The following is a 15,016-nucleotide window of genomic DNA, read 5'->3' on the forward strand; positions in this document are numbered from 1 at the left end:
TCGTGAAGTTGGGAAAAGAGTACATCAAGGAGTAGAGTTCGCTTCTAACTGTAGTACCTTTTCATATTACAAGCATGCCACGACCTTGGTAACTCAGTGCCATCCAGATCGGTTATTTTATAATAACCTTTCCCTAACACTTCTTTGATTTTGTATGGCCCTTTCCAATTGGCGGCGAGCTTTCCTTCCCCCGACTTGTTGACTCCAATGTCGTTTCTGATTAGGGCCAAGTCGTCTACAGCAAATGTTCTTCGAATGACTTTTTTGTTGTATCTGGTAGCCATTCTTTGCTTTAATGCTGCTTCTCTTATCTGGGCGTTCTCTCGGACTTCGGGGAGCAAGTCGAGCTCCTCTTTGTGCCCCTGTACATTTCCGACCTCATCATGGAGAATTACCCTTGGGCTTTGCTCACTGATTTCTATAGGAATCATGGCTTCTACGCCGTACACTAGTCGAAAAGGTGTTTCTCCTGTGGCGGATTGGGGAGTTGTCCTATAAGCCCATAGCACTTGAGGGAGCTCCTCAGCCCAAGCTCCCTTTGCTTCCTGTAGTCTCTTCTTCAGTCCTGCCAGTATGACTTTGTTAGCTGCCTCGGCTTGCCCATTGGCTTGTGGGTGTTCTACCGAGGTGAATTGATGTTTGATTTTCATACTGGCTACCAAACTTCTGAAGGTGGCGTCGGTGAATTGGGTTCCATTATCTGTGGTGATGGAATAAGGTATTCCATACCTTGTGATAATGTTTTTGTAGAGGAACCTGCGACTTCTTTGAGCGGTGATAGTGGCTAGTGGTTCTGCTTCTATCCACTTTGTGAAGTAATCTATTCCCACGATTAAGTATTTAACTTGCCCTGGTGCTTGGGGAAAAGGACCTAACAGGTCCATCCCCCATTTTGCAAAGGGCCAGGGGGAAGTTATACTGATGAGCTCTTCTGGTGGAGCCACGTGGAAATTTGCATGCATCTGACATGGCTGGCATTTTTTCACAAAGTCTGTTGCATCTTTCTGCAAGGTCGGCCAATAGAATCCTGCTCGGATCACTTTTCTGGCCAGCGACCTCGCTCCGAGATGGTTTTCGCAGATCCCACTATGTACTTCCTCCAACACCTCGGTGGTTCTTGAGGTCGGTACGCACTTTAGTAATGGCGTTGATATCCCTCTCCTGTAAAGGACATTTCTCACCAAAGTATAATGTTGTGCTTCCCTTCGGATCTTTTTAGCCTCTTTCTCCTCTTTGGGGAGGATGTCGAACTTCAGGTATTCGACTAAGGGGTTCATCCATCCGAGGTTTAGGCCGACTACCTCAAGAACCTCTCGTTCATCTTCTGCTTTTGATACCGAGGGCTCTTGTAGGGTCTCTTGAATCAGGCTTCTGTTGTTCCCTCCGGGTTTGGTACTTGCTAACTTGGAGAGGGCGTCAGCTCTGCTATTTAGATCCCGAGTTATGTGTTTGATCTCGGTTTCCGCAAAGTGCCCAAGGTGTTCCAAGGTTTTTTCCAAGTATTTCTTCATATTGGGGTCCTTTGCCTGATATTCCCCACTTATTTGGGAAGTCACCACTTGTGAGTCGCTATAGATTGTCACCTTTGTGGCGCCAACTTCTTCTGCTAGCTTTAATCCTGCAATCAAGGCTTCATATTCTGCCTGATTGTTTGAAGCTGGAAATTCAAATTTTAAGGAGACCTCTAACTGGGTTCCTTTTCCATCTACCAATATTATGCCTGCGCCGCTCCCTGTTTTGTTGGAGGACCCGTCTACATAGAGTTCCCATGTAGTTGGTTTTTCCTCTTGTTCACCTGCGTATTCTGCGATGAAGTCGGCGAGGCACTGGGCTTTAATTGCAGTCCGAGCTTCGTATCTCAAATCGAACTCGGAGAGCTCTATCGCCCATTGAACCATTCTCCCTGCAACATCCGTCTTTTGAAGGATTTGCTTCATGGGCTGGTTCGTACGGACTCTTATCGTGTGAGCCTGGAAGTAAGGTCTTAGCCTTCTTGAGGCTATTACTAAGGAGTAAGAAAACTTCTCTAGTTTGTGGTACCTTAGTTCAGAACCTTGTAGAACCTTGCTGGTAAAATAGACCGGGTGTTGCCCGACCTCGTCTTCTCTGATCAGGGCTGATGAGACAGCCCTGTTTGCGACGGATAAGTATAGGACGAGGTCTTTTCCCGGTGCTGGTCGGGTTAAGATGGGGGGTTGGCTCAAGAATTTTTTGAATTCTTGGAACGCCTCCTCACATTCCGGAGTCCATTCAAACTGGCATCCCTTCCTTAATAGGGAGAATAATGGAAGGGATTTTAGTGCTGATCCTGCCAAAAACCTGGAGAGGGCTGCAAGTCGGCCGTTGAGCTGTTGAACCTCTCTCAAACAAGTCGGACTTTTCATTTCTAGGATGGCTCTGCACTTGTCGGGATTGGCCTCAATCCCTCTTTGTGTTAGCATGAACCCTAGAAATTTTCCTGCTTCTACTGCGAAGGCGCATTTTGCGGGATTTAGTCTCATCCCATGCAACCTTATAGTGTCGAGGACTTGTGAGAGGTCGGTTAAGAGGTCGACTTCTTGCTTGGTTTTTACTAACATGTCGTCGACGTATACCTCCATTAGGCTCCCTAAATGGGAGGAAAACATTTTGTTCATCAGCCTTTGGTACGTGGCTCCTGCATTCTTTAGTCCGAATGGCATGACCACGTAGCAATAGTTGGCTTTTGGTGTGATGAACGATGTTTTCTCCTGGTCGGGTTCATGCATCGGGATTTGGTTATATCCCGAGTAGGCGTCCATGAATGATAGGTATTGATACCCTGAGCTGGAGTCCACCAGGGTGTCAATACTCGGTAGAGGATAGGGGTCCTTAGGACACGCCTTATTCAAGTCGGTATAGTCGACGCACATTCTCCATTTACCATTTTGTTTTTTGACTAGCACTACATTGGCTAGCCATGTTGGGTATTTGACCTCTCTGATAAAGCCGGCTTCCAGGAGCGCCTGTACTTGCTCTTCTACTATTGAGGCCCTCTCTGGGCCGAGCTTGCGTCTTCTTTGTTGTACAGGTCGGGACCCTGGGTAAACCGATAGCCTATGGGACATGAGCTCGGGATCAATCCCGGGCATGTCGGAAGCCTTCCAGGTGAAGAGGTCGGAATTAGCTCTTAGGAGTTCACCCAACCCTTGTTTCAGGGTTTCCCCTAGGTTGGCTCCTATGTAAGTGTTTTTTCCTTCCTCCTCACTGACTTGTATCTCCTCGGTTTTTCCTCCCGGCTGGGGTCGCAGCTCTTCTCTGGTCCTGGCACCACCTAATTCTATGGTGTGGACTTCTTTGCCCTTCCCTCTCAGATTTAGGCTTTCGTTATAGCACTTCCTCGCCAATTTCTGATCTCCTCTCACCGTTGCTATTCCTTCTGGAGTCGGGAATTTCATGCAGAGGTGAGGAGTTGATACCACCGCTCCGAGTCGATTAAGGGTAGTTCTGCCAATTAAGGCATTGTAGGCTGACCCTTCATCGATGACTATAAAGTCTATGCTCAGAGTCCTTGATTTTTCCCCTTTTCCAAAGGTAGTGTGAAGGGGTAGAAATCCCAGTGGCTTTATTGGCGTGTCCCCTAACCCATATAGAGTGTCGGGGTAAGCTCTCAACTCTTTTCATCTAACCCTAGTTTGTCGAAGGCGGGCTTGAAAAGGATGTCCGCCGAACTTCCTTGGTCTACTAGGGTTCTGTGGAGGTGGGCGTTGGCTAGGATCATAGTTATCACCACGGGATCATCGTGCCCGGGGATTATTCCTTGCCCATCCTCTTTTGTGAATGATATAGTGGGGAGGTCGGGTGTCTCATCCCCGACCTGATAGACTCTCTTCAGATGTCTTTTGCGAGAAGATTTGGTGACTCCACCTCCCGCAAATCCTCCTGAGATCATGTGGATGTGTCTCTCAGGTGTTTGTGGTGGAGGATCTCTCCTGTCCATATCATCTCGCTTTCTCTTTCCATGGGTGTCCGACCTCTCCATGAGATATCTGTCAAGCCGACCTTCTCTAGCCAGCTTTTCTATCACATTTTTGAGGTCGTAACAGTCGTTGGTGGAGTGACCATATATTTTATGGTACTCGCAATACTCGCTGCGACTTCCCCCTTTTTTGTTTTTAATAGGTCTTGGGGGTGGCAGCCTTTCAGTGTTGCAGATCTCTCTGTATACATCCACTATAGAAGTCTTTAGAGGAGTATAAGAGTGATACTTTCTGGGCCTTTCGAGACCGGGTTCCTCTTTCTTCCTGACTTCCCTTTCCCTTTCCCTAGAGGAGGAGGTAGGTCCAGGTCGTGAACCCAGGTCTCTTAATTTGGCATTCTCTTCCATGTTGATGTACTTTTCGGCCCTTTCTTGTACATCACTTAGAGAAACGGGGTGCCTTTTAGATATGGACTGTGAGAAGGGGCCTTCTCTAAGTCCGTTGACTAACCCCATTATTACTGCCTCTGTGGGCAGGTCTTGGATCTCTAAACATGCCTTATTGAACCTTTCCATGTAGGCTCGTAGAGACTCTCCGACCTCCTGTTTTACTCCCAGGAGGCTCGGTGCATGTTTTACTTTATCCTTCTGAATTGAGAACCTCATCAAGAATTTCCTTGAGAGGTCTTCAAAACTAGTGATGGATCTTGGGGGGAGGCTATCGAACCACTTCATCGCTGCTTTCGATAAAGTGGTCGGGAAAGCCTTGCATCTCGTAGCGTCGGAGGCATCAGCTAGATACATCCGACTTTTGAAGTTGCTAAGATGATGCTTTGGATCCGTAGTTCCATCATAGAGGTCCATATCAGGGCTTTTAAAGTTCCTTGGAACTTTTGCCCTCATTATGTCCTCGCTGAAAGGATCTTCTCCGCCCGGGAGTTGATCTTCTCCTTCATCGCGGGAGTTCTTGAGGGAGGATTCTAGCTGCAAGAGTTTTCTTTCTAACTCTTTTCGCCGTTCCATCTCCTCTTTAAGGTACCTTTCGGTTTCCCTTTGTCTCTCCCGCTCTTGTTCCAGTTGCTCCAGGCGGCTATGGACTAGTCCCATCAATTCAGTTACGTGGGATGGTCCGCCCTTTTCTGATTCACGTCCATCTGAGGAGTTTACCTTCGGATTCTTCATTCCGGAGGTACCCTCTCTGTGTTGGTCGTTATCTTGTTGTTGGGCCATGTCTTCGTTGTCATTACCCATGTCCAGATTCTCTTGTTCAGAATCTGTTTCCACATGGCCTTCTTCGTGGGATCTATCCGCCATCGTTGAATGATCTCTCGGGTCCCCGGCAACGGCGCCAATGTTACGGTGGGTAACCGGAGATTTAGTCCAATGGATGGCGTTTGGCGGCCCAAGTGTATGGTGGAGGAGAACTCCGGGTATGTCCGCAACTCGGGAGGCTCCGTCCGACTTGTGCTCGCGTGTGAATGGGGGGTGGTACCTGCAAGGACACTCCGATGCCTAAGTTAGCAAGGGTGTAAGCAGGTCTTAGAGAGTATTGGACTTAGCAATACCTGATTGGTGTCAGTGTACTTATAGTGGTGAGCCAATAACCACCATTGGTGTAGTGCCGTATCTTTAGGGTGATAACCGTCCCTATTATCTTGGGGAGGTTAAGATATGGCTTTATGAGGCGGTTAGAGAGATTTTAGGGGCGGTTACTCATTTGAATGAGTATTTATCTGCCAGCTAGTCTCACATCCGACCTCTTCATACCAAGTCGTGGTTGACACCGACTTCTTATGTGAAAGTCGGTATTTCGTAAGGCTTATCCTATTGGATTAGGCCTTTCGGTTGGACCTGGGCCCTTATCATTGGGCCAGGGTATGAACAAATACTAATATAGTTTTTATGTGTGTATTAAATTATGCAATATCATGTTAGTAAAAATAACATGAATAGTATGAATGATTATTTAAAAAACAACAATGCTAGGGAACCAACTCTATATAAATCAAGAATCAGCCAACTGGTAAACGAAAGGCCGGATGTTGCTACTGATAGGCACATGGGGCACATGGATGTTTCTTTTTCTTGTAAATTGGATGGTTTTGGATATGATTTCTATGTTTCATGTGTTACGCATTAATAAAACATAATTAATTATATGGAACCAACTAATGAATGATCAAAGCATATGTTCCGTGATTTTCTCCTATCACTAGCGTATCTTCCCTCATGTTTTGAACGTGGTCAACAATAATTTAAAAAATAAATTAAATTATAAATTAATAAAACTAATTATAATTAATTATGTTGTTCCATTCTTAGCTGATTATTAGTTGGTTCCATATACTTTTCTTTTAAAAAATTAATGTTATTTATACTTATCTAAATTGGTAATTTTTTTATAAAATTTTTTTGATAGATAACTTTATCATGTCGTTTTAGTTTGAGAGATATCAATTTGTATGGCTCTTTAATTCTCTCAAAATTAATTTTGAGGTATCTAAAAGTACTTTTCAGTTGAATTATCGCTATACTACCACTACATTTACAATTACTCATTATCTCTTACAATTATGTACAGTAAAGTAGTTATTTACACAATATTTTTATTTTTAAAAGTAGTTATCTTATCCAAATAAAAAATAATTTATTTTATAAAAGAAATCCTCCAAAAGAAAAGGCCAATTATTTCAACTTACTCGATTCAATCATAAATTTCCCAACAGTAAAACGAATGAGGCAAACAAGAAAAAGTTAAAAAATTTGTTTTATTGATTGATTTTTAAATTTGTTTACAAGAATCCGAATCCAGCAAGAGCGCCTCCCTGTCGATCTGAAAGAAGAAAAGCAAAGAAAGTCGTTTAACCTTACGAATAAGTTAAGGTTTAGGGTTAAGCTTGTGCGTGATTTTGTTTGTGTTCAAGGTTCCTTTTTGACAGGGACAGGAGGTGGATCTGTCTCTATTCTCCAAGAATTTCATTTCTTTCCCCACTCCCATCTCCATGCCCATGTCAATAATCGATTGATTCCTTGAAACCATATCACATCATATCTATACTTGTTTGGTTTAAGAATGGGTACGGAGAAGAAGAAAGAGAAGGCGTCGAACTCGAATTGCGGCGGTGATGGGGATGGCTCGGCGGTTGTGTTGAATGTGTACGATCTGACTCCTATCAACAATTACATGTATTGGTTTGGACTTGGAATCTTCCACTCTGGCATTCAAGGTCCTCTCTTTTCTCTTTCTTGCTTTATTGTTCTTAGCACCACATTCAATTCATGGCACATTAATGTTGCGTTTTCTGGTTCGGATCTTCTTGGACTAAACCGGAGTTTACTCCCCTTCCGCTTCAAGATCCCAACTTGGAAATGCTCCCCTTTGATTAAAACAAGCTAAGCTACTCAATATGAGATAGTTGCTTTGAATGATTTGATTGAAGCCTTGGGAATCCGCATCTACCACACAATTTTGACTTTATGTACTACAATGATTCATATGTGGCTAGTGTGTTTGGTGCTGGATATCATTTGTCTAAATTTGGTTTTATGGTTGATTGAGAATCTGTGTTCAACAAATATATAATCAAGAAGGAATGAGTGTCTATGAATTTAATAAATTTATCTGTTTCATATACAGCTGTAGATCGTTTAGTGAATTCTTCCGGATAAGCATGGCATTTTGCATTATTGTTTGGAAAGAATTATTCATGTTGGCATTCAGACTTGTTCTGAAGAATATTAAGATTCTTTCACCTATGAACTCTTTTGTTCTGAATTTCTATGTTGTTTTAACTGATACAAGGCTTATTTTTCTTTCTTTTCTCTCTAATAGTGCATGGTAAGGAGTATGGATTTGGAGCCCATGACTTCCCAGCTAGTGGAGTCTTTGAAGTGGAGCCACGGAATTGTCCTGGATTTATATATAGAACTTCGATCACTTTGGGCCATACAAATATGAATTCTTCTGATTTCCGGACATTTATTGAGAATATGGCCTGTGAGTATCATGGGGATACTTATCACCTTATCTCTAAGAATTGTAACCATTTTACGGATGATGTTTCGTTGAGATTAATTGGAAAACCAATCCCAGGTTGGGTGAATCGGCTTGCCAAGCTAGGTAAAGCCATAAGAGAAATTCTCAAGTTAGCTTTCTTTATACCTCCTATGTTTATATTTATCTTCCTGAATTTATTATTAATTAGTAAGACGTTGCTTTCAGCTTTATCTTTTTCTCTCTTGCAACTGAAATTAAATATCCAGCATTAATCTTCTATTTATCCAGTGCTTCTTATTTATGAAGTTTAAATTTTTCCTAAAATTTAACTTGAAATAGAAATTGGAAAAAAAGGAAAAACTTTCTCTAGAAATAGTGTCTACGTATAAGGTCCACAATGTCTGCATTTCTTCAAGTTATGTTCAGGGAAGGAATTGTTTCCTCTGAACATATAACTATAATTGTTATTCTGTCTATCTGGAAAAAAGTTTCTTTTCGAAGAATAACTAGTCTTTAGAAAATTTATCATGTTAGAATGATAGCAGTTTTTTGGGCAATGGATCCAATCTACTACACCTTTTTCTCTCTTCTACTTCTCTTCTGCACTTTTGACATCATATACACCCAATTCCAACACACCATTATGGCATATATAAACATAATGATCATAAATCTAAGGTAGTCTTCTGTTGAAAAAATTTCAGGTGCTTTGTGCAGTTGTCTACTTCCTGAAAGTCTTCAAGTAACTAGTGTTAAACAGCTACCTGAATACCATGAATGCTCAGGTGTGTATATATTCTTGTTCCTTAAAATTTTCACGTCCAGCATTATCTCGAAACATGGAAATTTCGAACTTGTTAATATTTATAACTACTTATGCTGCCAATTTTTGGTGACTCTTTGCAGATGACGAATTCGTTGAATCCCTCTCAACCGCAACACCCCGTGAGTCAACAGAAATAGATGATGAACCAGAAAAGCACCTTCTGTCACCATCATCTAGAACTGAGGATGTTACTTTCATTAAAGAGACCCCAGTAAAGTGAATATGTTGTGTTTGAGGTGAGAAACTGCCTGGTTAATACAGGATGTGCTCCCTTGAATAGTTATCCATTTGATTTGCAGTGATTCTTTTCTCACAATGTTCTCACTCTTCCATTGTTTTCTGCATTCTAGTTGGTTCATTTATCATAGCTAAAGAATCCAAGCTACATAGTGCTACGTTGCATTTTGTGTATAAAAAAGGTTTTTGTGCGAGGCTTATTTGTGTTTCATTTTCCCCCCTTTTTTATTTTATTTTTTTTTTATTTTTTTAGTTGGAAAATGGGGTGGGGGATTATTGGGGCTTTGAAGTATGTAATGTAAATGAATTCCACTTTTGGGAACTGTATGATTTATGGAATATTGTTTTTCTAAGTAGATAAGCCACTTTGATTGATTGATTTTTGTGACAAATCTTTCAAGCACAGATGTGAATGCTTTCCTGCACAATAGTAAAAGAAAGAACTGCCCTCTGCAAGCATGTGAGGGTCAGAAATCCATTTTCTTTCTAGAAACTTCTGTTATTTAGGTTGGTGAAGGGAAAGATGGTTGCAGCATACAGTTTGGTGAATTACATGTACTCACGAGTTTCAATTGTAGAAAACTATTATTGCATTGTAATATGTTGAATGTCTGTTATGGCCATGTTTATTTTTTACATAAATCTGATCAATGTATCTTGCAGCCATTTTTTTTTGGTAAAGTATGGAGTCATCAGTCATTATGGATAGAATAGGCGATTTACATTTTACAATCTGTTGGGAAATTCTCATGGAAAATTACTATAACGTATATTGATATTTACTCTAAAATCATGCAACATGTTAGAATTTGTACTTGATTTGATGGTCATTATTTACTAGCCAGCGCCTTTTTGAGATATTGTTAGATACTCTTTTATTAATTATTATCAATAGTAGTACTATAATTCTTGACATATGGATCCTTGTGATCATTGGAGTTTGAGGAGTAATAAACACAATGAGTCAACACTTACTCAGTTACTCTTACAAGTAAAGGTTTTCAAATTTCAACTATTAGATCGTTTATCCATGAATTAATTATGGTAAGTAAAATACAAGAATTGACTTATTCATAGAATTTTTTTTTTTTAACTCTATTATTAAAATATCGTCGGTTAAATTGCCGAAAAACATTAGAAAAATGGCAATAGTAATTAGACTACCCAAATAAACTACTACAAAATAATTCGTGTATTTTCATCTTTTTATTCATCTTAATCTTCTTCTTTCTATGTATTGAAAGAGCCAAAGAGGTGTATTGAGTAGTGGTTAGTTGTTTAACACTTAGATTGTATGAATATAGCATTACCAAAAAGTGTTTTGTTGATGATGCTTAAAACACGATGAAATATACAAATTAAAATATGTATCAATATAGTTTGTTGGTAGATATGTTATTATTATTCGAAACGAAGTCAATACAAAAGTCATTATCAAGTAGTAGTATAGAATATATCTCTTATTAAAATTGGACAACAAAAAAATGCGGAATGGCGGTTGGCTGTTGCACCACCTAATTTCTATTTTTTCTTAGTCGCATGTTTGCAAGGATAGACTGGTTCCATTCATTTTACTGGTATTATATTTACAAGGGTTAAAAAATATGTTCTTCTATAATAAATATAAGACAGTGTCGGCAATAGATTCGGTCAAATGAACCTTCAAGCCATTGACAAAATAACAATGCCGGAACTGATGACTCATGAACATTGTATTTCACGATGAGAGAAAGCAAGTATTCATGGGGAAAAAAGAAATAACCTATGTATATAACTATATATAAATTTCTCACTTAAAAAAGCTGTAGAACTAAGTTTCAATTTATAGAATCAAAATTAAACCAAAAGTAATAAAAAAAAATAGAAAGTCCCTCAAGTTTAAACTATGTTTGGACTAGAAAAGGTTGTGAATTAACTGGTAAAGTTAAAAAAATTTATAAGATTATGGGGAAGTGGAATTCTATACAAGTTTACCTAAAGCCTTTCTTGATTGCAGCTTAATAACTATCTACCAGATAGAATAGTGGTAGTTCCCATTGAGTAGGTTGATGAACAATCTTCATGACTAGACATAGATGTCAATAACCTTGCCATGTTATTCTGATTGTGATCCAGCACTACAGGGTTATCTTCATCTTCAGATATCAAATCAACAAGCACCATTCTACTATCTGGTGGCTCCTCAACTGTGACACGGCCTTCTAGCATATCAGCAACTTGTGCCATACTAGGCCTCATTCGTGGCCTCTCTTGTATGCACCACAATGCAACATTCACCAACCTAACCACCTCACTCTCCTCAACACCACCACCCCCCTCCACCAATAATCTCTCATCCACAATCTCCATCAACTTCCCTTCCCTCACTTTCTCATTCACAATCTTTGGAAAAAACTGCAACTTCTTCTTACTCTTGTCCTTTGGATCTTCCACCTTACAAACATTCCTTCTCCCTCCAATCATCTCCAACAAAACCATCCCATAGCTATAGATATCAGTCTTCTCCGAAACCCCTCTTTCCAAGAGCCACTCAGGCGCTAAATACCCTCTTGTTCCTCTCAGTGTTGTCATAACTTGACTAACATCCTTTCCAACCAGCTTGGAAAGCCCGAAATCCGCCACAACTGCTCTGTAACCCTCATCTAAGAGTATATTCTCTGGCTTCACATCAAGGTGAAGAATCCTTGCCCTGCAATCATGGTGGAGGTAGCTAAGTCCTTTCGCCACATCGATTGCCACTTTGTACCTTAAGCTCCAAGGCAAACACCCTCCAACTCTTCTTCTACTATTGTCACTTTCCTTTTTCGGAAAAATCCAAGAATCTAACGAACCGTTTGATATGTACTCATAAACAAGGTACCTTGGTGAAGAAGGAGCATTGCAGTAACCATATAAACGCACGAGGTTGACGTGTTGAACGCTAGCAATGGCTGCAACCTCTGATCTGAACTCTCTTTCGCCTCTTTCGGCTCCGTCGTCGATTCGCTTCACGGCAACGGAAGTTCCGTCGCTGAGGATCCCTTTGAAGACCGTTGCGGAGGAGCCTTTTCCAAGAAGTGCTTGAAAACCGTCGGTTGCTTCCTCGAGCTCCGTGTAACGGAATTTAGTTGGGACGCCTGCCACTTTGCGCAAGAAGCTGTACTCTATTCGGAGCTCTCTCCCTTCTGACTTGAACCGTGACTCTAACTGCTTCCTCCGTTTGTTGTAACGGTTTCTGATTAGGACGAAGGAGAAGATGGCCACGATCACGGCCACGTCAGCACCGCATATTAGGAAGAAGGCCTTTGAGAGCTTCAACGCGATGCGAGCAACCATGATCACTATGATCAGTGTTACCACTGATACGATGGCTATTGTGTTGACTTTTCTGTCCTCCATTAACAACGCTTCATTGCTTTCCTTTTTCTTTTCGTTTCAAAGCTTGAAGAGCAAACGAGAGAAACGGTCCTCTTATTAATTAGTTTGTTGCAGAAGAAAATGTGTCACTTGTAGATTTAAATATATAATATTTGGTTAGTGAAGAAACAGATAAAAAGATGATACTATTATATTCCTTTTAGAGTATTTGATTATTATTAGTTTATTAAAGATTAGAAGCAACCTAGAAATTGAAGGTAAATTGGGTAATGTGGCTTTATTAGAGAGAAAAGACATAAAGAAAATGGTGGCCGCGGTTGCAATATTTAGAGTGACGACCAAAGAATTATGACAAGCGTGTGCTTTTTTATTTGGTCAATAAATGAGTTCCCTAATGATAGTGAAGAGTAGAGACGGGGAATTTTATGCCGTTTCTTTGTATACAACGTGGCTTTTAGTTTGGTCAAAAGTTGAGTTCTCCACCCCACTATGACTTTTTGTAAGTATTAGCTAATAAAGTTATATTTTCTAGTCTTAGTTAATTCTTATCATCTTTTCACTGTAATGGCTAATCTTCTCTATGTTCAATTATGGACTCTTTCTCCAAACTGAGAGTAATTTTTAACTTTATTACATTCATACGCGATGCTGCTGCCCTCAGCTATAAATACAATTTATAATTTTATATGTTTTTCGGCTTCGTCTACGTTGACTAGGAAAGGATGTGTTTGTTGCGTTCGTGGAAAATATATATAGTTACTCTCTCTACTGAGCAGGTTTCATTCTTTTTTCAATGTCAAACTTCCTTTTTATTTCAGACTTCTTGCTTTGTCTAACCTTATATTATATTAGTAAAAACGCTGAAGCTTCTTAATTTAACTCTTAAATGCTTATGTATACAATCTGAATACAAGTGACCGCAAGTGTTTGTTCTTTTAATCTTTTTCTTGTTTCTTGTTTCTTTTTTATTGGAAACACATACACACACACCCACGCCAGACACCATGGGAAAAATCGGTTCGCCTTTTTTTTTTTTTTCCTGTTGGAGGAAGGGGGTTTTGATGTAGCTTGCATGTTTGAGTTGCAAGGATCCATCAAGTTCTTTTTTAGTCATGAATCAAGTTTTTTTTTTTTTTTTCCACGGTATCCTCCAACCCGGCATAGTCATGAATCAAGTTTTTTTTTTTTTATTTCCCATGGTATCCTCCAACCCGGCAGGTCAAGAACTAATCCGTCGCGATACTGAGCTCTATTTAAGGGTTTGCCGCTGGCCACTGGGTTGCTGCATGCACAAGGCGAGATTCGAACTCCAGACACTTGCTTAAGCGGACTAATGAGCTAACCACTAGACCAACCCAACTTGGTTAAGTTTTATTTGGGTTATGACGCTGAAGCTTTGTTGTTGCTTTCTTGATTTGGGCTTCCATCTTCGGATGAGCCCAAACAATATCATGTTTTGGGTTGATTAATCCAGATCATATAACAAAAACAAAAACCCAAGATCAAGTCCCAAAACAAACAATACAAGAAAAAAAAGAATATCATGGTTATTAAAAAATAATAAATAGTATACCAAAATAAATAAATAAATCAGACCATAATTTTTTTTTGAATAAAATTCAGGCTAAAAATACAAATAAATAACAACTTGCGGTTCCAAGAAGGAGGTTGTCACTTGTCAGTGTCTCTGTTTGGAGTTGGACTTTCATAGTTATGATAGTTTGATCCATATTTCGTTACTTTTAGACTTGAATGCCATAGTTAATGTAACTCTCTTCTATTTCCATAGGTATGATTAAGTTTAGAATTCAGAAAATGTAGTTTCAAATTAAAAACAAAGCATGTTATGGTAGAAATTTCCCCTACATTAAAACCTTTGCTAGCTACCTAAGTTGTTAGAAACCTGTACGCTTGTCAAAGGAAATAAAATTTAATTTAGGAAAATTATCAGGTGTACCCGGGAACATTGGTGTTCCAGTTATTTTAACCGTTGATTTTAATTAATATATATTATATATATTTTTTTTAATTCAGATCAACGGTTAAAATAACTAGAACACCGGTGTTCCCGGTACACCTGATAACCTTCCTAAAATTTAACACGTATTTGAAGTCATGGAGGGCTCAAATGGACCAACTCGCATTGGTAGAAAGTTCATAGCTATAGCCTATAGAATGAGTAATCATATATATCTGACAGCCACTGGGTCCAATATTAATTATATTAGTAGAGTTGACTTGACGGATCCAAAAATTTTGTGGGTAAATCACAATAATAAATTAAGGAGGCCAAAATTTTAGCCAAAACGAAAATTGTTTCGTGAATTTATCAATGCACGCTTATATGTAGTTCAAATCAATTAAATTCGAACTCCATTTTTATATAAACACGCGCACACACTAATTCGAACCAGCTTGGTTCGAATTACACACATAATAATTTCTATGCTGTTAAAAAATTAATAATTTATTAAAAAAATTAATAATTTAAAAATTAAAAAAAATATATTTTATTTTATACATTAAAAAAAAGCTAACAAAAAATTTAATTACGAGACTTCTTTAAAATATTTGTGATCTATCAATTCGAATTCTATACAATACTCTTTTGTCCATTTTTAATAGTTCATGAATATTTTTTAGTAAATTTATTTAAATTATA

At 39.4% G+C, this 15,016-nt stretch overlaps 2 protein-coding genes across 3 annotated transcripts; one reads left to right on the forward strand and one right to left on the reverse strand.

The window, feature by feature from the left end:
* The first annotated feature begins 6,643 nt into the window (after positions 1–6,643).
* On the forward strand, positions 6,644–9,620 carry LOC130973373 (deSI-like protein At4g17486). 2 transcript variants are annotated; one of them, XM_057897869.1, is made up of 5 exons: positions 6,644–7,164; positions 7,770–8,057; positions 8,639–8,719; positions 8,841–8,996; positions 9,404–9,620. In XM_057897869.1, exons 1-4 carry the CDS (start codon positions 7,011–7,013, stop codon positions 8,978–8,980), a joined length of 663 nt encoding a protein of 220 aa, XP_057753852.1. In that variant the 5' UTR covers positions 6,644–7,010; the 3' UTR covers positions 8,981–8,996; positions 9,404–9,620. The 2 variants fall into 2 exon arrangements, with proteins under 2 accessions (XP_057753852.1, XP_057753843.1); XM_057897860.1 differs by having other exon boundaries at positions 8,841–9,620.
* A 1,225-nt stretch (positions 9,621–10,845) lies between these two features.
* LOC130973363 (probable receptor-like protein kinase At5g20050) lies at positions 10,846–12,513 on the reverse strand. Its single transcript, XM_057897850.1, has one exon. The coding sequence runs from the start codon at positions 12,373–12,375 to the stop codon at positions 11,002–11,004; it is 1,374 nt and encodes a 457-aa protein (XP_057753833.1). The 5' UTR covers positions 12,376–12,513; the 3' UTR covers positions 10,846–11,001.
* Positions 12,514–15,016: the final 2,503 nt, after the last annotated feature.

This window comes from Arachis stenosperma, chromosome 1 (genome assembly GCF_014773155.1).
Source record: "Arachis stenosperma cultivar V10309 chromosome 1, arast.V10309.gnm1.PFL2, whole genome shotgun sequence".
NCBI lineage: Eukaryota > Viridiplantae > Streptophyta > Magnoliopsida > Fabales > Fabaceae > Arachis > Arachis stenosperma.